This window comes from Berghia stephanieae, chromosome 1 (genome assembly GCF_034508935.2).
Source record: "Berghia stephanieae isolate SIO BIC M18660-M18661 chromosome 1, UCSD_Bste_1.3, whole genome shotgun sequence".
Classification (NCBI taxonomy): Eukaryota; Metazoa; Mollusca; class Gastropoda; order Nudibranchia; family Aeolidiidae; genus Berghia; species Berghia stephanieae.
In genome coordinates this window covers 112,364,688-112,389,604 of record NC_088360.1, presented here as the reverse complement: position 1 = coordinate 112,389,604, position 24,917 = coordinate 112,364,688, and the positions used below count along the sequence as shown (strand labels likewise).

Genomic DNA, 24,917 nt, shown 5'->3' with positions numbered 1-24,917 from the left:
AAAGTCAGTTGTATTACAGCAGTATGATTAATGTTCCTGTCGTTCTTAGGTCTTTCAAACATGATGACGGATGGAGAGTTTTTACGCACCAGTTGTGGTTCACCCAACTATGCTGCCCCAGAGGTTATTTCTGGCAGGTAACTGAGAATTGACATATTTCTCTGTTTATAGTTATAGTATCATTGTTTTACATCACCATGTTTTAATTTTCACGCATGCAGCAGTCTAACAAGATCAAAGATTTGTAAACCGTATGTACATTTGATTACTGTCAGTGTTGGACTTTGATATTTTGTGCACCTTCCATTTTAAGTTTGTGGAAGAGAGTTGCCAAATAGTTGCTCTTTATTCATCTCATTCAACTGTGGATACCAGTGCTTATAATGTTCTTGTTGCTCAGCCATTTCAGATACGTCATCTGTTCAAAATGTCCATCAATCACTGACATAATGTGTGTAAAAGAAAATTATATTATCCTTTGTTTAAAAAAAATACAAAAAAATATTTTGACATATTTCTGATACCTTATTGCTTTCTTAGGCACATTTCAAAGACAGATTTGTATAATCTCTGAATTTTGACTTTGACATAATTGTACCTGTCTTTTTTTCTCTGCTGACATCTACAGACTCTATGCTGGGCCTGAGGTCGATGTCTGGAGCTGTGGAGTCATTCTCTATGCCCTTTTATGTGGAACTGTGAGTAATTTGTATTGTTTTGTGGATTTTGTTTGTTAATATTTTAACTTGTCTTCAGGCTCACATTATTATCAAGGGTATTTACACAGCGTGTTTAGGAAAATGTTAGTGCCAGCCACTTTGAATTGATTTTTGAGTTTTGTGTTTTTTCAATCCAACAAATTATGCAGGCCTGTAATCCTCCGACAATTGTCGGATTTCCAACAGTACAATTTTGCTCGATAAATTCTGTTAAGTAAAAGTAAAAATATAATTCGTAACTTCAAAAGACAGAACCAACAAAAAAGAAAATAGAAGTTTTATTTTGTGCCTCGAAAAAATAAGTTTTTATTCCGTTTCGAGCACTGATATCAAAAAATAGAAAATAAACTTTTTATTTGTTGCGTCAAAGACAAAACAAAAAACTAGTCATCTGGGTATATTATCATTCGATCTTGTCGATTATCACCCATTGCCCACTCCTCTGGGCGTGACTGTATTCACTGCCTACTATGCCACAGACGAGAGGGAGAGGGGTGACAGTGTCTTATCTAGTCACGAGTTGTCGAACATATGCGTAGTCAGTAATCAACTTCTTCTTCTTCTTCTTCTTCTTCTTCTTCTTCTTCTTCTTCTTCTTCTTCTTCTTCTTCTTCTTCTTCTTCTTCTTCTTCTTCTTCTTCTTCTTCTTCTTCTTCTTCTTCTTCTTCTTCTTCTTCTTCTTCTTCTTTATAAGAATGAATCCAAATAAACTAAAGAATCAACTTAAAAATTTAACACATACAAGAGCGAAGATAAAGCAGCTTATCATTTAAGCTCTACACATCCTTCAAAAAGTTAGGGATTGTTCTCTTCCTTTCATTTTACAACTAACTCAGACTTGGGACCAGAAATGTGTGTACTCTCTCAAATAATTGGGATTTTAAAAATAAAATAGGGACCTGCTTATTGTATTATAGATGAGTTGGGGAAAGTGATATGATTTGACTAGTCAATTGACGTGTCGGTGTCATATCTGTGTTGTGTTTATTAGTTAGTCTATTCAAAAAAATCTGTTGGGTCTATTTTCGCGTGTTCAAAAAGTTCTGACAATTTTTTCACCAGCCATTTACAGGCCTTCATGGTTGTTGATTGAAATTTAAAAAACCAATGCTTTATGATATTGATTTTTTAATAAATGTGCAGACCAATGGAATTAATTATGCCCAATTGTAGGGGAATTGAAAGAATGGGTGTTAAAGAGGAGCTAATATTTGATCCAGAGGTTGATTTTGACCTCTAAAGTCAGATTTTTTAACCAAACTCTTTTGAGAGGAAAATTGATGATATTTACATTTCTGATCAGTTCCAAGATGAAATTATACCCCATGCTTATTGCTTATGTCAGGTCTGGGCTATATGTAACTATCACACTACATTAAGGGTGAACTTTGTCTCTCATACTCGGCATTTTAGAGTTACGTTTTTGAAGACATTTGAACAATCACCTGTGTATAACAAGGGTGACACATTTCATCTACCAAGCCTGTGCTGTACCTATTGAAAACTGTTTCAATTTCATTTAGTTAAATTGGATATCAATATACTTTCTTTACAGCTCCCATTTGACGATGAACATGTCCCCACATTATTCAGGAAAATAAAGTGTAAGACCATCATTGTTTTAATAGTAACATGAAAATTGCAAAATTGGGTGGGGTCCTTTGACCTATGGTGGGCAGGGGGTTAATTGTTATGTCTTCTTTCCCCCTTTGTCTTTTGTCCGTGTTACTTTTTGTCTTTGTCTTGGAAGATTGCTTGGTATTATCCTCTTGGTCCAGATGAGGGGGAGGGGAGGTAATCGAATGTTTACTATTAGTTGTGGGAGATGATATTTTTAAATGTTCAAATCATCTCTCTGTTACATATCGTTCCTTATGTATTCTGTAAACTTTTGAGTGTATTCCTCTTAAGTGGGATCCTGTGCTTATGTCTGGATGACTTTTGGTTGATCTCAAACTAACTATATTGATGGTGTATTCTTGGAATCTACATCTGTTCTCTTTTTGAATCAATTCTCCTTTGTCTTACTTTTTTTTTTGGGTGCTTTAATTGTAAATCTAGACTTTTTTGACTATTCCATTTTCTTCTTTTTACTGGCGCTGATATGACCTTCTTGTGATATGACCTAAATTTGTTGCAAGCGCTGTAAAACCCTGAAAAACAAACAAAATTGCAAGTCCTCAAAGATGGGACTTTAAAGGATGGGAAGGTGGGAGGGGTAAGGAGTGAAGAAATTAATGGGTTCTTCAAGGATCAACAAGTAAATGACTTTTGGGCTTAATATATTTGATATATTATTCGTTTATTGATAATATTAGATTTATTTTATCATATAAATGATCTAAAAGAATATGATGCTTTTACTTTGGAGCTTCCACATTTCTGACCATGATTAGTTGCAAGATTAGCATTTCCCTTCAATCGCCAATTTTTTATGTTAAAGTTGATAGTTCTGATGTGTTATCTCTCCATACAGTATAGCAAATATTACTGAATCGTGCATATAGAAAACATTGGAAATAAAGTGACGAATTTTTATAAATACGCACATCATTATATTATTTAGAGACGATGTAACTTTTGTTTTGACATTTTTAGAAAAGTATGGTTTGTTATAAAGATAATTTATTTAGGCAATTTAGAGAGAAAGAGAAATAAACTCAAGTTTCCAAGGAAGATGGGGCTTCTGATAAAATTACATTTATACAATAACGATGGTACCAAATGCACTGTTTTAGTCATTGGAACTGAACAGAGATATCGTTTTCTCTTTCTTCTCCTCAGCTGGAATATTTGCAATCCCAGAATACCTTAACAAAGATGTTGTCCACCTACTTTGTACCATGCTTCAAACAGATCCTGTCAAGAGGTCAACTATAAAAGACATTAGGTGAGTTCAGGCAAGAAAATATACCTATGACCTTAGTTAATGTGGTAAATTGCCAGGCTTAAATCTTCAGGCTGTATGCCGTTGGTGGCTTCTTCTATTTTAAGTCCAGGCAGCACACTGTCTCTCTTCTTAAATAATGATTATGCTGAATCATTTCCATAGTGTTCTAATTCCAAGAAATTCTACTCTAAGGCACTTTAACAAATCCAGAAAGTACAGTATCGTGTAAAGCTACAATGAGCAAATTATATACAAAATAATCCTCATATTATTATTTGTTAATGTTTCAGGGAGGATGACTGGTTCAAGAAAGACTTGGCAGATTATTTGTTTCCTTCATCAGAGGGTCACGATGCATCCATCATCAATGTGGAAATTGTCCGGGAAATTTGTGAGGTAGGTTTTTTTTTATATTAGCACAAACATATTGACAGGCATTAAAGCAACGCAACTCTTTGTTTTACCAATAGTAGCTGAACCAAAAAGGATGAAGAATTGGTGTAGAGGTTTATCTGAATTGTCTAAATGTGTAAATTTTACTGCTCGAAGCTCGAAGAAATAACATGTGAATGTAAGCTTCAATTTACAGTGATCCAAAAACTCCGGTTTCACGGAAAAAACTCCGTCTGGAAGCCAAAAATTCCGGGATCGGGCGCTTCCGTCAAATTCCGTGAGGTCAATTGTGTTCAAGGTACCCCCTTCCAACACCACATCATCATCAACTGCCACTAGTATTACAACCATCATCACTACCACTACTACTGCAATACCACCACCCCCACTCAATCACTACTACTACAACCACCACCACATCATCATCACTACCACAACTACCTCACTATTACAACCACCACCACCACAATCATCATCACTACATCTACTATATAACCACACTCACCACCACCACCATATCATCATCACTACCACATACTACTACATGACCACCACCACATCATCATCACTACCCTTACTACACCGTAGTACTACACACCGTCATCCATACCACATCATCATCACTGCAACTTACACAACTACTACAGCCACCTAAACATCTCATCACTACCACTACTACTACAACACCATACCACATCATCATCAATACCACTACTACTACAACTACCACATCACATCTCTTTCAGTAATACTAACCACCACTACCACATCACATCACGGACCTCTACACTACACACCACCACCCTACATTCGTCATTACCAGTACTACTACAACCATCCACCACACATCACACCACTACTACACAAGCCACCACCACCACATCATACATCCACTAATTACCATAACACACACCCATCATCACTAACACTTACTTTACAACCACACCACAACATCATCATTACACTACTTACAACAACCACCACAAACATCATCATCACTGCAACTAACCACTAATATACAACACACTACCAATCATCATCACTCCATACTTACTACACCACCACCACCATCAATCACTATCACTACTACTACTATAACCACCACCACCACATCATCATTACCACTACTACTACAACCACCACCATTACATCATCAACCACTACTACTACAACCACCACCACCACATCATCATTACAACTACTACTACAACCACCACCACATCATCACTACTGCTACTACTACAACCACCACCACCACATCATGATTACCACCACTACCAGTTCATCATCACTACTATTTGTACTACAACCATCATCACCACTACATCATCATCACTACCACCACTACTACAACATTATCACTACCACTACTACTGCAAGCACCACCACCACCTGCTACTACTACAACTACCACCACCACCGCCACATCGTCATCACTACCACTGCTACTACAACCACCACATCATCATCACTACCACTACTACTACTACAACCACCACTACAACATCATTATCATCACTACTACTACAACCACCAGCACCACATCATCATCACTACCACTACTACTACAACCACCACCACCACATCATAATCACTACTACTACTACAACCACCACTACAACATCATCATCATCACTACCACTACTACTACAACCACCAGCACCACATCATCATCACGACCACTACTACTACAACCACCACCACCACATCATCATCACTACCACTACTACTACAACCGCATCGTCATCACTACCACATCATCATCACTGCAACTACCACAACTACTACAGCCACCACAATCACATCGTCATCACTACCACTACAACCACCACTACCACATCATCATCAATACCACTACTACTACAACTACCAGCATCACATCATCTTTACAGCTACTACTACAACCACCACTACCACATCATCATCACGACCTCTACTACTACAACCACCACCACCACTACATCATCATTACCAGTACTACTACAACCACCACCACCACATCATCACTACCACTACTACTACAACCACCACCACCACATCATCACTACCACTACTACTACAACCACCACCACCACATCATCACTACCACTACTACTACAACCACCACCACAACATCATCATTACCACTACTACTACAACCACCACCACAACATCATCATCACTGCAACTACCACTACTACTACAACCACCACTACCACATCATCACTACCACTACTACTACAACCACCACCATCATCATCACTATCACTACTAACTACTATAACCACCACCACCACATCATCATTACCACTACTACTACAACCACCACCATTACATCATCAACCATACTACTACAACCACCACCACCACAAACATCATTACAACTACTACTACAACCACCACCACATCATCACTACTGCTACTACTACAACCACCACCACCACATCATGATTACCACCACTACCAGTTCATCATCACTACTATTTGTACTACAACCATCATCACCACTACATCATCATCACTACCACCACTACTACAACATTATCACTACCACTACTACTGCAAGCACCACCACCACCTGCTACTACTACAACTACCACCACCACCGCCACATCGTCATCACTACCACTGCTACTACAACCACCACATCATCATCACTACCACTACTACTACTACAACCACCACTACAACATCATTATCATCACTACTACTACAACCACCAGCACATCATCATCATCACTACCACTACTACTACAACCACCACCACCACATCATCATCACTACTACTACTACAACCACCACTACAACATCATCATCATCACTACCACTACTACTACAACCACCAGCACCACATCATCATCACGACCACTACTACTACAACTACCACCACATCATCACTACTACTACTACTACAACCACCACCACCACATCATCATCACTACCACTACAACTACAACCACCACTACCACAGTATCATCACTACCATTTGTACTACAACCACCATCACCACCACATCAACATCACTACCACCACTACTACAACCACCACCACATCATTATCATCACGACCACAACTACTACAACCACTATACCACCACCACATCATCACTACAACAACCACTGTCACACCTTCATCATTACTACCACTACTACAATAATAACCAACACCACATCATCCTCGCTACCACCAGTACTACAATCTCTACCATTAGGTTTTGGCGCTTTACTTCATTTGAAATAAGGAAACTTTGGGATTGTATTTGGCAATGTGTTTATGTATCATAATATAATTCTAATCTGTTATCTATTTAGAACTATGCAATGTGTAAACACAATGCCAAATACCATTCCAATTCCTTTTTCTTGTGTGCGGAAATTCCTCTTTCGGCATTGACATTCCTACGAGTGGTGTCTGAAACTCCTGTGAGCCTAATTTAAAATTGGCGTCTCTCAATTTAATTACAAAAAGAGATAGAATGGATGTTTCAGGTTTCCCCTTTAGCAATAAACAGGATGAATGAAACACTACAGATGAAGGAGATGATGTGGTAGTGGCATTGTTAAGATTAATAATAAATAATGTGTCAACTGAAGTGCTTTTATATTCTAGTCATATCCATGCTCATTAAATATGATTTTGAAAAGTAGTATATATTTTATCTAGGGGATGTTGCATTCGGATATATTCAGATAATTCATATGGATTAAAATACAGCTGTTTAAACATTTTAAGTTTCAAATTAAATCATTTTCTTCAATATTTATATATATATATTTTTTTTCATGAAGTTAATTCACACTCTGAAAAAATTGGGGACTCACCCTATGTCTCCAGATTCCTGAGTTTTGTATGGTCTTAGATTAAAGATTTCCCCAAATTACAGCCATTTGAAATGGGCACTAGGGTTTGTGACAAAATTAAATTCCATAAATTTTGAGCATAGAATAAGAGGTCTCTGAAATTTGAACTTTTTGCACTCAAAAATCAATATATTTCTTTTTAAAATGGAAATTAGCTGTGAAAATTAGTTTAGAGAGGTAATGATAATGATAATAATGAATATTTATATTGCATCATGCATTCCTTGTAAACTGAGGCTCTGTGTGAATCGCTGTTTTAAAAAAATCATTTGTAATAACAAGCTTTAGTAAAAAGATGAGCCTTTGGGGCTTGAAGAGCTCAAGAAGATTGGGTTGCTAAAGATTGCTTTAAAATTGGTCCAAAATTGCTTCAGATTGTATCAATGAGGTCTCTTGTTATTAATGGTTAAACATTTTCATTGTAGTCATTGCCATAGGTCTATGAGATGAGGTGATCTAAGGTCATAAATTTTTACCAGATGCTTTTGATTTTTTGTTTCAGAAATTTTCAGTTGATGAGAACGAAGTCCACAAAGCATTATTGGCTGACAACCCTCTCGACCAACTGTTCATTGCATACCATCTTATTCTAGATAACCAATCAATTCATGATAAAGGTTTGTTTCTCTCTTTCTAGCTGTTAATGAATTTAAGAAATATTTGAATATCTCCATTATGGTGGATACCTCGTGCCGCAGTCTTTGTATGTTTTTGGAGGTGATCTTAGGTTGGGCACAGAGATAGAAAAGAAAAAAAAAACCCAAAAAACAGCCAGCCTTTGTTATACGTTTTCTTTGGCACTTGTAACTACAACCTAACCCCTGGGTGGGGTTCCTGACCTCCCACAGTGGGCAGGGAGGCACTTATTGTATCTTCTATCTCCCTGTATCTTTTTTCCAACATGCTCTCTGTCTTGGAATGGGATTTCTTGGTTTTGTCCTGGTCCTGTCCGGAAACCCTGGCTGAGAGGGAAACAGTCAAATGTTTAGTTAGTTTTGGGAGATGTTATTTTATTCCTTGTAAATCATCTCTCTGTTATGCACTGTATTATGTTTTGTTTACTTATTATATATGATTTGTAAACATTTGGGCGTATTCCTCTTAGTGGGGACCTGCGCTTGTGTAAGGATGAGACTTTTAGTTGATCTCAAACTAAGTACTTTGATAGTGTGCTCTTGGAATCTACATCCGTTTCCTATTTGAACCAATTCCCCTTTGTCTTACCTTTTCTTGGGTGCTTTAATTGTTATTATAGAACTTTTTACTATCCCGTTTTGTTCTTTTTTACTGGTGCTGATATGACCTTAATGTGTTGCAAGTGCCATAAAACCCTTAAAAACAAACAAACAATCAGTGAATTCTTGAAATAAGTAATAACATCGCCATCAAAAATAGAAGTGAAACATTCAAGAGTGGTCGAGTTTTTCAGTCAAAGACAATGACAGGGAAACACCAGGAGTGAAAGAAAGGGAAAAGCAAAACTCAGGAAAACTAACTCGGTCACCATTATCTATTTGCTCCCATTTATCTGGGTTTTTATCTTTTGAATTTGCATTACCACTATCACTACAATCATTTACTATTCTACCAACACTTATTTTATTCCTGTTTGTCGAGGAATGGTGTCTTTTTTGCCTTTTTCTGCTTGGTCGAGGCTGGCTCTCATCAACCTCATCATCACCCACACTTTCTTCTTCATTTTCTACTTCGCTGTCTCTACTACCACTACTATTTTGCTCATAGCAATTGTTATCATTATCCGTATCTTCACAATTTTCATCATTTAATATTGTTTCTAAAAAGTTAAGAGCTTTTATTTGCGACATACGACAAGGTCTGTTTTCACTGTGAGCCATATTAAATTTCGTCACCTGCTGTGTTACATAATAAAACTACCCAAATAAACAAACTCTACTGAACAACATGTCAACTGGTTCGTAAAGGACACCAAATCATGCTGAGACAGGGCATAGATTATAAAGGCAGTTTCGCAACACTATAGGTGAAGTTTCGTACTATTGTCTAAATCAGCTCTTGGGACTGAAATAAACTATCATCATCATTATTATTGTTATCATCATCATTATTATTATTATTATTATTATTATTATTATTATTATTATTATTATTATTATTATTACTTTTATTATCATTATTATTGTTGTTATTATCATCATAATCATCATCAATAATAATCAGTTAAATTGTCAATAGTAAAAATTCAACTTTTGCGTGTGTTTTTTAAAATCTTTCCAGCTTCAACTGAGTTTGATGATTTCTTCCTAGCCTCTAGTCCTCCCCCTGAAGCATTCACTATGGTAAGTATATAATAATTTACCCTTCTTGAATTCTATTGCTGTGACCATTTTTTTTTTCATTTAGAAGGAGTTAAAAAGATATTTTTAATGGAAGTCAATAGATTTGGCATTTAGTAAACTAACTGGGTCTTAGAATAAATTCTTTTTTTTTTTGGTTACCATTGTTGGATTTATATCATTTTCAAGTTGCATATTTACATTATTTTTTATCAAGTTGCTTAAATATCCAGATTTGCAATTCAGAGTTTTCACTGGTTCTTAGAATGTAATATAGTCTGCAGTTTATTGATTTTTTCATTAAGTTGCTCTTTTTTTAACAGGTTTAATTGGTTTTCAAAATCTTATTTCTTTTTTATATTTGTAATTTTTAAAAAAGGAATTTTGTGTTGTTGACATCATGCGCTGTAGAGGAGTCCATTGTTAGTGTAGCTTATTATTATGTTTCTTTGTCACATTATATAGTTATAGAAACCGCCTGAATGTTTCCCTCTGGGTGGGGTCCCTGACCTCCCATAGTGGGCAGGGAGGTACATATTCTGTCTTCTATCCCCTTATATCTGTTTTCCAACATGCTTTCTGTCTTTGTCTTGGAATGAGATGACTTGGTTTTGTCCTGGCCCTGGCCGGAGTCCTGGCTGGGAGGGAAACAGTCAAATGTATAGTTAGTTTTGGGAGATCATATTTTTTTTTCCTTGTAAATCATCTCTCTGTTTGATGTATTATTTTTTTAATGTTAATTATAATTTGTAACATTTGAGTGTGTTCCTCTTAGTGGGGGCCTGCGCGTAACGTCAGGATGAGATATTTAGGTGATCTCAAACTAAGTACTTTGATGGTGTGCTCTTGGAATCTACATCTGTTTCCTATTTGAACCAATTCCCCTTTGTCTTCCCTTTACTTGGGTGCTTTATTTGTAATTCTACAACTTTTTACTATCCCATTTTCGTCCTTTTTACTGGCGCTGATATGACCTAAATGTTTTCCAAGCTTAAAAAAAAACCCAAAAAAAAAACCCAGTCAAATGCATAGATATTGTTTTGGGAGATGATATTTGTTTTCCTTGTAAATCATCTCTCTGTTATTATATTTGTTATTTTTATAGTTTAATGTAAGCATTTGAGTGTATTCCTTTTTGTTGGAATTTTGTGCTTGTGTCCGGATGAGACTCATAGGTGATCTCAAACTAAGTACATTGGTGGTATACTCTTGGAATCTACATCTGATCCCTTTTTATTCCCAGTTCCCCTTTGTCTTACTTTCTCTTGGGTGCTTTTATTGTAATTCTAGAACTTTTTACTATCCCATTTTCTTCCTTTTTACTGGCGCTGATATAACCTAAATGTGTTGCAAGCGCCGTAAAACCCTTTAAAACAAAAAGAGTGTTTCCCTGGTGATGGCAATCACCCGTGTTTAGATGAAACTTTGCTTCTTTGCCATGGAGTGGATTACTTCTAGGATCTACTTTATTAATGCAATTCCTCTTACTCTTTACTTCTTCATAGCTGCCTGTCACACAAGAGTGTTTAAACACTTTATTTTAAATTCTGTCTTTGTATGTTGTGTACTATCTTCCTTCTCTTTGTTGCTTAAGTGATTTTAAATTGTTGATCTTTTTTAATACAACAGTCAAGACGGTGGAGGTAAATGGGATGTCTGTCATCTTTAGAGGGCATTTCTTGCCAGACTTTATAAATCCACCTCCTGTCATGGGATTTTTGCCTGAGCTTCCTTCAAGGCTTTGGCTTCAATAATTTTTTGAAATGTGCATTTACAATTTTTTTCTCAAAATCTTTAAAACAAAAAACCTAAACATATCTTTCAAAACCTAACTATCCTTCCTTCCAGCATCATCCCCCAATGAGGCCCCCACACCCAGAGCGAATGCCTGGTAAGTCGAATGACATTTCAAATTCTTTGCAATGTATTGTTTTTTTTTCATTTAGTTGCTTTCTGTTTTAACTGGTTTAATTGATTTTCATTGTAAATATGAGTTCAGAAAAATAATAGACATTACTTTTTTAGTTAAAAATATTACTGAAATCTTGCTCAGAGTTGTTATTTGACTTTAGGAAATAGAATTATTTCCTTTAACAATATTACTCTGTTCTCTCAAGCAGATGTTTTTTTTATTTTTATGTCAGAAATAAGATGTTTTAAGTTTTCATCTTTCTATTTGGTTTGACAGAACAAAAATATGTTCCCCGTCTTTCGACTTTTATTTTGTCACTCATGCCCCTCTCTATTTGCTCACCCATCAATTTCAGAAATCAAGCATGTGAGTCACACCCTGGACCCAGTTCTGGAACACAAGAACAGTGGCACTGGCAAGAAAGCAAAATGGCACTTGGGTAAAGGGCACTGTCTTTCAAAGTATAATTATAATTTCATTTCTGATATGACAACAGAAATTATTAATTCAGATTTGCTGGGTAGGATCTTTTGACCTCTCATGGTAGGCAGGTTGTCACTTGCTGTGTCTTCTATCCCCCTTTATCTGTTTTCCGAGTTGCTTACTGTCTTTGTCTTGGAATGGGATTAGTGAGTTTTGTCCGAGCCCTGGCTAGAGTCTTGACTGGAGGAGAAACAGTCAAATGTATAGCTATAGTTTTGGGAGTTTATATATTTTCCCTTGTAAATCATCTCTATGTTATTTACTGTTACAAATTTTGTTATAAATATATAATGGTTTGTAAACATTTGAGTGTACTCCATTAATGGAGACCTGTGCTTGCGTCTCTGTGAGATTTTATGGTGATCTCAAAATAAATACACCGATAGTGTGCTATTGGAATCTACATCTGATCCCTTTTTTAACCATTCCCCTTTGTCTAACCGTTTCTCATGTGCTTTCAATGGTAAATCTATAACTTTTTTCACTATCCCATTTTCTTCCTTTTTACTGATGCTTAAATGACGTAAATGTGTTGCAAGGTCGGTAAAACCCTGAAACAAAACAAAACATAAACAAATTATTTTTATTATATTACACATAAACAGTGTTTTTTTTTTGTTTTTTGTTTTTTCCCTCTCCAGGTATTCGCTCTCAGAGTAAACCTTTGGACATCATGCATGAGGTGTACAGAGCCATGAAAACGCTTGACTATGTAAGTTGTGTTATTATACCTTTAGTCGCTATTTGACAATATCATTGTGACCAAAATTATAACTAGCCCGTTGTTTATTGAATATTTCATGTCATAGGCCTGCCTCTTCTTCATGATGATTTAATTGAAGTTGGCTTTTATTAAAGAATATATAAACTTTCTTTGGCAATTGGAAGCTATAATCTAAATCTGTTGACCTTCCATCGTGTTCTTTTTTAGTGGCACTTATGACCTAAATTATCCTCCTAAGCACTGTAAAATCCCTTAAAACAAACAAACAGAAAAATCACAAGGGCGACCACATAATTAGTGAGTTGGGTAATCTCTACTCCATGATGTCTTGTCCTTATGATCATGATCTCTTTATAAATATCTTTGTGACAGGAATGGAAGACAATGAACCAATACCATGTCCGTGTCAGGCATAAAAATCCAGTCACCAAAAGATATGTAAGTAAAACATATTTGCTCTTTTTATTTATTTATTTTTTAAATACTTTTAAAAAAAACATTCATAGTGATTTGTAAGCATCATAGCATAATTACATATTTGATAATCCATCAAAAAGACTGACGTGAAGAATAATTTTCACCAAGTGAAGGTTGATTATCTTGCCTAGGATTGAAAGCAGAATGATGCAAAGACAGGGAATCTGATCAGTACATTGTCTGTATGACCAGATTGCTGTATAGTTGTAAATATTGATAACAATTTATTTTACTGTTTTAATTTATGTTTGTATCCATTACAGTCCAGTAAGTATTTAATGACCTCTACGGCCTAGTATAAAAATAAATTGAGCATGGTTTGTTGAATAGATTTTTAGATATTTTGAAACTGCTGGACTCTGATATTATTGCCTTGATAGGCAGGTTTTTTTATCTTACCCAACTAAGCATAATTTCTTAGTTTTCACTCAATGGTCACTAATAACAACGCCCATGAAGCTTGATCTTACAAGGAAATCATCTTTGATGACATTTGCCAATTTGTTTTCTATTTTTTGATTTAATTCTTTCTACATGACCTGGCAGACCATATGGTAAAGAAAAAAAAAAAACACCCTATGAGCTGTATCAGTGGAAAAATAAAGTATATCCCAAGCATTTATTTCTATTATTTTTATCCCCTCAGACCCGCTTGAGTCTTCAGTTGTACCAAGTAGACCAGAAGAGTTACCTTCTTGACTTCAAGGGCCTCAACAACAGCAGTGATCCCAACGAGATGAGTCCACCAGCTAATTCCTCTCTCAGTCCAGCAAGTAGCCTTGGCTCATCCCTGTCCATTGATGATAGAATGGAGACAGACGAAGATGGTGCCCTTGGGCAGCCGCATCAAACACTGGAGTTCTTTGAGATGTGTGCAAATCTCATTTGTGTGCTGTCTCGTTGAGATTTATGCTCTAATCATTTTGTGTATTGTCTGCTTGAGATTTATGTGAACTGTTGTTCTGTCATCTGTTTGTTGTTTTTGTGAATCTCAACCATGTGTTTTGTTTTGTTTTCCTTTTCTTTTAATTTATTTATTTTTAAAAAAGATAAATGCTAAATTCATTTTTTTTCTTCAGTATTTCTTAATGACTAATGCTACTAAAAGATTGGTGTAATGGCATATAATATGAATAATTGTATGTTATTTCGTTTTGCGACTAGCATTTTGATTACCAAACCCATAATACACCAGTTATAGTGCATTATTAACTGAAATGTTCGATTTACTGTCTTGTATTTATGTTGAAAGTATGTTCCTGTGATGTATGACATTAACGGTGATTAGACTGATTTCTGTGATGTGGGAAACATGATGAAATAATCCGGTGGCAATGTCAAGGACACTCATAATGGTTTAATGAGGAATTTGGCAGGGTGTAATCGTTTCTTGATTAAGCTAGAATTTGAATTTCAATATAAAAACGTAATGGGAGAAATATTTAAAGAATCTTGCTTTTTTTTTTTTTGGTTGGGTTCTTTTTATCAATGTATTTGTTGTTTCTCCCTCCTCTTCCTCCTCCCCCCCCCCCCCCCCCCCCCCCCCCCCGCCCTCTCCTTCTGGGGTATATTGATATGTAACAAGTGACTCCCTGGTTTCTAAGTCTTTTGATGGCAGAGGACTAAAAAAAACCTGCAATCTTATCTTGAATACATGATGAGACATGGCAGAATGGACCTGTTCATTAACTCAATTATGATGTAAAAGTTAAATTTATAGAATGTCAAGTTGATTACCCTTGTTCACAGTAGGAGAGTTTTTGACCGTCACCAATGGAAAGGATTATGTTATTTGTAGTTTTGATTTCTTTGTATTTAAATTGAGACTTTTGAAGCTCATCCTAAATCCTATGAAGTACATGCCAAAATTAGATCTTATGTCGTGTTTGGATTCTGTTGATGGTATTACTATTTTTTATATTTTAAGTATGTACCCATTTCAGTCGCATTAAAGTAATGTTCCGACAGGGGAGCACAAGGATATTAGTTTGGTTACCTAACATGTTTTATACCTTATAATCATTTATCATATCATTACTACTTCAATTGCTGCTTCTACTACTGGGTGGGGATCCTGACCTCCCATAGTGGGCAGGGAGGTACATGCTGTGTCTTCTATCCCCCCATACCCGTTTTCCAATTGTTTCCTGTCGTTGTCTTGGAATGAGATTACTTGGTTTTGTCCTGACCCTGGCTGGAATTCCTTGGCTGGGAGGGAAACAGTCGAATGTATAGTTGTAGTTTTGGGAGATGATATTTTTTTCCTTGTAAATCATCTCTCTGTTATGCATTGTATTATGTTTAGTTTACATATTATATTATATGATTGGTAAACATTTGAGTGTATTCCTCTTAGTTGGGACCTATGCTTGTGTCTGGATGAGACTTTTAGGTATCTCAAACTAAGTACTTTGACAGTGTGCTCTTGGAATCTACATCTGTTACTGTTCCCTATTTGAACCAATTCCCCTTTGTCTTACCTTTTCTTTTGTGCTTTAATTGTAATTCTAGAACTTTTTACTATCCCATTTTCTCCCTCTCCCATAGTGGGCAGGGGGGTACATACTGTGTCTTCTATCCCCTTATAACTGTTTTCCAACATGCTTTCTGTCTTTGTCTTGGAATGAGATTACTTGGTTTTATCCTGGTCCTGGCCGGAGTCCTAGCTCGGAGGGAAACAGTCAAATGCATAGTTATTGTTTTGGGAGATGATGTTTTTTTCCTTGTAAATCATCTCTCTGTTATGTATTATTATAATTGTTATTTCCAATGTATAATGTAAGCATTTGAGTGTATTCCTCTTTGTTGGATTTTGTGCTTGTGTCCGGATGAGACTTATAGGTGATCTGAAACTAAGTACATTGGTGGTATGCTCTTGGAATCTACATCTGATCCCTATTTGTTCCTAGTTCCCCTACGTCTTACTTTTTCTTGGGTGCTTTAATTGTAATTCTAGAACTTTTTACTATCCCATTTTCTTCCTTTTTACTGGCGCTGATATAACCTAAATGTGTTGGAAGCGCCGTAAAACCCTTAGAAAACAAAAACAAACATTTTCTCCCTTTTTACTGGCGCTGATATGACCTTAATGTGTTGCAAGCGCCATAAAAACCCTTAAAAACAAAAAAAAAAAACTGCTTCTACTACTACTACTACTACTACTACTACTACTACTACTACTACTACTACTACTACTACTACTACTACTACTACTACTACTACTACTACTACTACTACTACTACTACTCCTACTACTACTACTACTACTGACTGCGACTGATAATACAGCTACTACTACTTTTACAATTGGTATCCTACTGATACTCCATCTCTGTAATCAATTTGGTGAAAACTTGATGCACAAAAGTATTAAAATGGAGGAGAATCATCGACACACTAGTGGATTATAACCAAGATTTTTTTTTTGTCCTTGTGGGAATGATGATGTAAATGGCAAACTCATTATCTAAGTTAAATGTTTAAATATGTATAATAATGAATCAATTTGTATGTGTTGATTAATCCTTGTCTATTGCTGTGTAAATTGAAAATTGACTTTATAACATGTACAGTGCAACCTCTGAATAACGACAACTCCTGGATACCGACAATGACCTCTGGTCTGGATTTTTACTTTTTTTTGTTGCTATATGCTATTAGTATTAGTAATAAAAAGTCCAAAATAGCTACATACATTTAAGTAAAACTCCTGGTTAGCGACATCGATATTGTGATCTGGGTGGGGATCCTGACCTCCCATAGCGGGCAGGGAGGTACAAACTGTGTCTTCTATCCCCCTTTATCTGTTATCCAACATGCTTTCTGTCTTTGTCTCGGAATGAGATTACTTGGTTTTGTCCTGGCACTGGCCGGAATCCTAGCTGGGAGGGAAACAGTCAAATGCATAGTTATTGTTTTGGGAGATGATATTTTTTTCCTTGTAAATCATCTCTCTGTTATGTATTATTATTTTTATTTTGAATGTATAATGTAAGCATTTGAGTGTGTTCCTCTTTGTTGGATTTTGTGCTTGTGTCTGGATGAGACTTGTAGGTGATTTCAAACTAAGTACATTGGTGGTATGCTCTTGGAATCTACATCTGAGCCCTATTTGTTCTCAATTCCCCTTTGTCTTACTTTTTCTTGGGTGCTTTAATTGTAATTCTAGAAATTTTTACTATCGCATTTTCTTCCTTTTTACTGGCGCTGATATAACCTAAATGTGTTGCAAGCGCCGTAAAACCCTTAAAAAACAAACAAACGATATTGTGATAATCTGCAATTTAAACGGACACTTGATTTTTAAAAAAGCTAGTTTAATAGGCAACCGCTTCTGACCAACGTCATCTAGTCGTCTCAGCCAATAAAAGCTCGTCTTTTCCTGTCGATGAAGGCAACTTTTTCCATTAGTTTTTCAAAATGACTTAGTGTTGAATTATTTTTGTTGCGATGTTAAGAAAAGACCGTTTAGCATGGCCTCAAATGCAATGACTTCTGGTCCCATCACCTGAAAGCAGGCAAAAATTATTTCGGTCAAGCTTTGAGTGTCAGATTTTCAAGTGAGCAAAGGTTGAGTCAATAGTTTCAAACAGTGACACAGCATTGTCTTTAAAATAAAGATCTGGAAAAATGTGTATGAAACAGTGCCAGACATTTATTCAGATCTTTATATTATACCAGTGCCTGCTCTTTAATTTATCACTTTTATATTGCCTTTAAAGTAGCCTGTGACGAGTCTGGTGAGCTTTATTTACGATCAAAACAATGACAATACTTATTCAAGAGTGAAAGTGTAAGAATAATTGGTAAAACCTTCAACAAGAAATATACACATTCTGACGTGGTTGGGATGCGTCTTATCACAAGCAATGGTCCATGCATCCTTTATACTCATAGGTCTCACTACGCCCGTTTCCCTGAATAATGACACCCCTGGATAACGACGTAATTTTCAGGTCCCGGGCAATGTTGTTATCCAGGGGTTGCACTGTATTAACTATAATTCCATGATTATTTCTTTATAATTGTAGATTTGATTTGCTATTTGGACAGATCATGCCTGAAAGAGGCTTGATCCCATATTATATAATTGTATTGTATTTGTATCATTACTGACAATTCATGAATTAAAGGCTTTATTGGTTGAAAAGAAATACACTTTTTCGTTATTCATGATAGGTGGAGGATCTCTCCAACCCCATTTTCTATGTAGGTTATTTTTTTATGTCCTTGACAAAGGAAAAACAAATGACTCAGTCTCTATGTGGCAGGCGATACACACATGGTTAGGTCTGGATTTGCCAGAATAAACACAAACTATACATAATGAATGAAATCACAAGGAAGCCATCTTCTTGCGGGTGGTTGGATGGGAACATCACCCTTGAATCATATACCTATGATGTTCGCATGGGTGTACGATCCGATAGTGATGTCGTTTCTTCTTCTCGTTACTAGCCTATCCTGCTTCTTTGGTTTGTGATTGTATTTTTGACAGGGGATTTTTTTTTTTTTCTGTAAATCTTCTGCCTGTTTGTTCTTGGTTATTTATAGTTTAGCTTATGATATCTTTAGGTTATGATTTTGATTTACATTTGTACTATTTTTGTTAGATTGCTTGTTTTTTTGTTTCAGCGGTCTCTCATATAACCTCAATTGTGTTGGAAGAGACCTAAAGCAACAAACAAAAAAGCCATCTTCTTGTGCTGGGTGGGGTTCCTGACCTCCCATTGTGGGCAGGGAGGTACTTGCTGTGTCGTCTATCCGCTATATCTGTTTTCCAACTTGCTTTCTCTCTTTGTCTTGGAATGAGATTACTTGGTTTTGTCCTGGCCCGAGTCCTAGCTGGGAGGGAAACAGTCAAATGCATAGTTATTGTTTTGGGAGATGATATTTTTTTCCTTGTAAATCATCTGTCTGTTATGTATTATTATGTTTGTTATATTTAATGTATAATGTAAGCATTTGAGTGTAGGCCTATTCCTCTTTGTTGGATTTTGTGCTTGTGTCCGGATGAGACTTATAGGTGATCTCAAACTAAGTACATTGATGGTTTGCTCTTGGAATCTGCGTCTGATCTCTATTTGTACCCAGTTAGCCCTTTGTCTTCCTTTCTCTTGGGTGCTTTAATTGTAATTCTAGAACTTTTTACTATCCCATTTTCTTCCTATTTACTGGCGCTGATCTAACCTAAATGTGTTGCAAGCGCCGTAAAACCCTTAAAAACAAAAAACAAACATCTACTTTTGTCTGTGTGAGGTCTGTTGACCTCCCATGATGGGTGTAGCGGTCAATTTTGCGGTGTCATCTCTCCCTTTATTATCCGTTTTCCCTTTCCATGTTGCTCCCTCAGGACTCCCGAATCGAGATTGCAGTTTTTTTTTTCCTGGCCTTAGCAATGATCATTAGGTGAGAGGGAAACAGTCGAATGTATAGCTCCTTTTTTTTTTGGAGATTTTTTTCTTTGTAAATCGTCTGTTTTGTACTATTTAGACCTGTAAATTCTCAGTCAATTAACTGAAATCAGTCAATTCGTCAAATTCAAATATTTTAAAAAAGATAAGAAAGAATTGAATAAAGAAAGAATTCATGAATCGTAGTCGAACGACTGAAAAGTTAATTAGGAATGTTCCACAGCGCTATGCATAGCTCATGGGCCATTTATATTAACGATGGATATATTGCCAAGGCTAAGCAACGCTTTTTAGAATTGCCGTGTCTGAACACACCCCAGTGTATTTTCACACAGCCTTCGTGAAATTATTTTTTCACTTTCCAGACCTGTCGTAGCCAATTTTAACTGAGCCGCCGAGCCATAAATTTCACTGTTTCGTCTAAGCCAAAATTGACCACATTTACTTGGACAGGAAAAGTATGGAAAAGAAAAATTCGAACACCGGAAGTTCGTTATGTAGACCCCTTCAAATCGAAAGTTATATGATTGCTACAAGCACATTTCGATTGCCTCTTGTTGTAAACAATCTGGTTGACCGTTTCTAAGTTTCTTCACTGATTGGATACCTAATTATAAGGAACAATGGTAATTAGCCTAATTAATTCCCCCACAAATTAGTTTTCTGCCATTGCTTTGCTCAAGTGAGCTTGCTGTTTACCTTTCATTTTGATTCTTTGGATTTTACCGCTACGACGAATTACGAAGAAGAGTTTCAGTCAATTTTTATAGAGCTCATTTACAGGTCTAACTATTATAGTTTTAGTTTTAAAAAATATATACTGCTGGATGGGGTTCCTGACCTCCCATAGTGGGCAGGGAGGTAAATGCTGTGTCTTCTATCCCCCTATATCTGTTTCCCAACTTGCTTTGTCTTTGTCTTGGAATGAGATTACTTAGTTTTGTCCTGGCCCCGGCATGTTGGCCTTACTGAGAGGGAAACAGTCAAATGCATAGTTATTGTTTTGGGAGATGATATTTCTTTCCTTGTAAATCATCTCTCTGTTATATATTATTATATTTGTTATTTTTAATGTATAATGAAATGTAAGCATTTGAGTGTATTTCTCTTTGTTGGATCTTGTGCTTGTGTCTAGGTGAAACTTATAGGTGATCCCAGACTAAGTACATTGATGGTATGCTCTTGGAATCTACATCTGATCCCTATTTGTTCCCAGTTCCCCTTTGTCTTCCTCTCTCTTGGGTGCTTTAAATGTAATTCTAGAACTTTCTACTATCCCTTATCTTCCTTTTTACTGGCGCTGATATAACCTAAATGTGTTGCAAGCGCCGTAAAACCTTTAAAAACAAACAAAAAAACAAAAATATATACTGCACTTTGTAAACAGTTCATTCAAAGCGGGAACCTTTGCTTGTGCCTGGATGGGACTTTTAGGTAATGTCAAAATAGGCACATTGGATTGCTCATGGATTTAAACACAGGATCCCACTCTGAGGAATACACTCAAATGTTTACAAATCACTCCAAAAAAAATAATAATAATAATAAATGGTATTTACATAACATGATTAACAAGGAAAAAAAATATCTCCCAAACCTATAAGTAATCATTTGACTATTTCCCTTCCAGCCAAGGACCCAAATGTCAAGACAAAGAAAGCAAGTTGGGAAACAGTGGAGGGATAGAAGAGACCTCAGGGACCTCCTTGCCCACTATAGGAGGACAAAAGACCCCCTGGGTGGGGTTCCTACCTCCCATAGTGGGCAGGGAGCTACTTCTTTTGTCTTCTATCCCCCTATCTCTGTTTTCCAACTTGCATTCTGTCTTTGTCTTGGAATGAGATTGCTTGGTTTTGTCCTGGCTGGGAGGGAAACAGTCAAATGCATAGTTATTGTATTGGGAGATGATTTTTTTTTTTCCTTGTAAATCATCTCTCTGTTATGTATTATTATATTTGTTATAATTTATAATGTAAGCATTTGAGTGTATTCCTCTTAGTGGGGGCCGTGCTTGTGTCCGGATGAGACATTGGTGATCTCAAACTAAGTACATTGATGGTATGCTCTTGGAATCTACATCTGATCCCTATTTGTTCCAGTTCCCCTTTGTCTTACTTTTTCTTGGATGCTTTAATTGTAATTCTAGAACTTTTTACTATCCTATTTTTGTGTCTTCTATCCCCTTATATCTTTTTCCAACATGCTTTCTGTCTTTGTCTTGGAATGAGAATACTTGGTTTTGTTCTGGTCCTGGCCAGATGCCCTGGCTGAGAGGGAAACAGTCGAATGTATAGTTAGTTTTGGGAGATGATATTTTTTTCATTGTAAATCATCTCTCTGTTATGCACTGTATTATGCTTTCTTTATATTATATATGATTTGTAAAACATTTGAGTGTGTTCCTCTTAGCGGGGACCTGTGCTTGTGTCTGCATGAGACTTTTAGTGATCTCAAACTAAGTACTTTGATAGAGTGCTTTTGGAATCTACACCTGTTTCTTATTTGAACCAATTCCCCTTTGTCTTCCCTTTTCTTGGATGCTTTAATTGTAATTCTAGAACTTTTTACTATCCCATTTTCTTCCTTTTTACTGGCGCTTATATGACCTTAATGTGTTGCAAGCGCCGTAAAACCCTTAAAAACAAAACAAAACTATCCCATATTCTTCCTTTTTACTGGCGTTGATATAACCTAAATATGTTGCAAGCACCGTAAAACCCTTAAAAACAAAACAAAAAACAAAAGACCCCATCCAGGGGACATGATGGGATAAGGATATAGAACTGAGCCTATGGCTACAAAATAGGAGCTCCCACCAACAACTAGTGATCATGTCATGACTCGCATTGGAAAAACAATTGTTCGAGTTGGAGTGGTTGATGAAAAATAAGCGTGTTTCGTTTGAAAAAAAATGTATAAAACTTTATTTCTTTGTAAATAACACAAACAATTGGTTGGAATGTTGGCACATAGTAAGCACATGTCAAAATCAAAATTTTTGAATGATACAAATATTCAATAAATGGAGATCAATGGAAAATATAAACTCTTCCGCACACATCTGTGTATCACACACTGCACCTACCTGTGCATGCATGCACACATACACAAGTAAAGAAATTCAAATCAATCTTGAATTTTTATTGAATGAGCAATATAACTTTCATATCTCTATATGAATGACGAAAAAAAACCCACAAGTAATGGAAACGCGCATTTACATCTGGGCAAAGAATTCCAGCCAGACTGGCAAAACCAATGTGTCTATGGACACATATTTATCCACTTAGAATAGAACAGCATAAAAAAGAGATGATTCACATAGAAAGAGCTTACCTCCCGCTTATTGGCTGCTAGAAGGGAGTTGCTAGTCACCAAGCCATCCCACTTTTCCTTCATAATCTAAATCAAATATTTCAAGACAAGCAATAAAATAAAAATAATAAATAAAAATTTTATAAAAGTTCCCTTTATTCATTCCCAAAGGAATATATATGTCTTTAAGGTCTATTCCAAGGGAAGACTGGAATATGTCAGACATCAGCCACAAAGTGAGCTAGGGCAAGGTGACTTGCTCAAGGCCACAAAGCATGATGGGTAGTCAAACTCTGTACCTTTCCGTTACAAAGCAAAGACCAAACTGCTGAGCTATGCTGCCAACATCGCTAAGCACAGAAAATGATCAAAGTTGCAAAATACTGACAAAAGATTACAAGTTATCATGGTTATGCTGCCAATAATAGTATCATAAATATGTAAAATATACAGGTAACAGGGCATTTGTACTAGGGATTTTCTCATCGCGATATCGGCTCTTGCGAAAAAAAAAGAATACAATCATACAACACTATCATTTTAACCATAGGTTTTTAAATAAGTAAAATGTCCACCTGTTATTTACATTCATGCCAATATACAAGGAGATAATGAAGCTATATTGATACCATCTCACATCAAGCATTTTAAATATGATGAATATAATAAATTTCTTTGGTGTAATAATATATTGTAAAATAGTCGTGTAGATACCACACAACAAGTTCTCAAACTGTACAATATTAATTCACAACACTGGTTATGATCATATAAAAATTGATTGTCTGTATATATGTATGCCATACCAGTAATGATGCCAATTTCTTAATGTGGTATTTAAATAAAGGTTACTAAATTGGAAATGATAGAGCTCGTACTTATTTAGGCATAATGTATCTGTATCTGTATGGTTGGCGCTGAAGAAACCAATGGTCTGGTATCATTCTACAGTTCATTTATAACAGCATCCTATTGATTATAGGGTTTGTTTGAAAAATCCTATTGTGCTTATAATTATTAACAACTAAAGGTTGTCCTTATAATTTGAAACAAATAAAGGTAAACCATGCGGGTATGGAGTTCTCTTTCATGATTTTTAACTCGACTGTTTAAACAAAAATGTAGAAAACTTTTTCGATGTAATTTTTTTTAGAGCTGAACAGTTTGACCACTAATAAAAGAGGCAAATTGTTAACAGTAATAAAATAATGAGGAAAAAATTAGCTTATAAATTGGGTACATTTAATACCAGCAATTGCCTGTGATAGTGTGCCATTTTAGCCATGTTAGCTAAATATGTGTAGCAAAATCTGTTGCCTACCTTCCTTATACCTGATGGCACATTAGGCCTCTACCAATAGATGAAAGATTAAGTAAAATATTACTTATCATTAGAAAATACAGCACCGTGATGATGATGATGATGATGATGATGAT

The 24,917-nt window shown here is 35.9% G+C and overlaps 1 protein-coding gene across 1 annotated transcript in view; it reads left to right on the top strand.

The window, feature by feature from the left end:
- Positions 1 to 18,905, top strand: part of LOC144962746 (5'-AMP-activated protein kinase catalytic subunit alpha-2-like) — a 29,120-nt gene extending 10,215 nt beyond the window's left edge. The window contains exons 5-16 of the mRNA XM_078895969.1: positions 50 to 137; positions 629 to 698; positions 2,275 to 2,323; positions 3,504 to 3,609; positions 3,900 to 4,005; positions 8,344 to 8,458; positions 10,098 to 10,159; positions 12,005 to 12,047; positions 12,424 to 12,507; positions 13,193 to 13,263; positions 13,648 to 13,713; positions 14,399 to 18,905. Coding sequence (XP_078752095.1) covers positions 50 to 137; positions 629 to 698; positions 2,275 to 2,323; positions 3,504 to 3,609; positions 3,900 to 4,005; positions 8,344 to 8,458; positions 10,098 to 10,159; positions 12,005 to 12,047; positions 12,424 to 12,507; positions 13,193 to 13,263; positions 13,648 to 13,713; positions 14,399 to 14,656 — 1,118 coding nt within the window. The 3' untranslated portion in view covers positions 14,657 to 18,905. The remainder of the gene's footprint in view (positions 1 to 49; positions 138 to 628; positions 699 to 2,274; positions 2,324 to 3,503; positions 3,610 to 3,899; positions 4,006 to 8,343; positions 8,459 to 10,097; positions 10,160 to 12,004; positions 12,048 to 12,423; positions 12,508 to 13,192; positions 13,264 to 13,647; positions 13,714 to 14,398) is intronic.
- Positions 18,906 to 24,917: the final 6,012 nt, after the last annotated feature.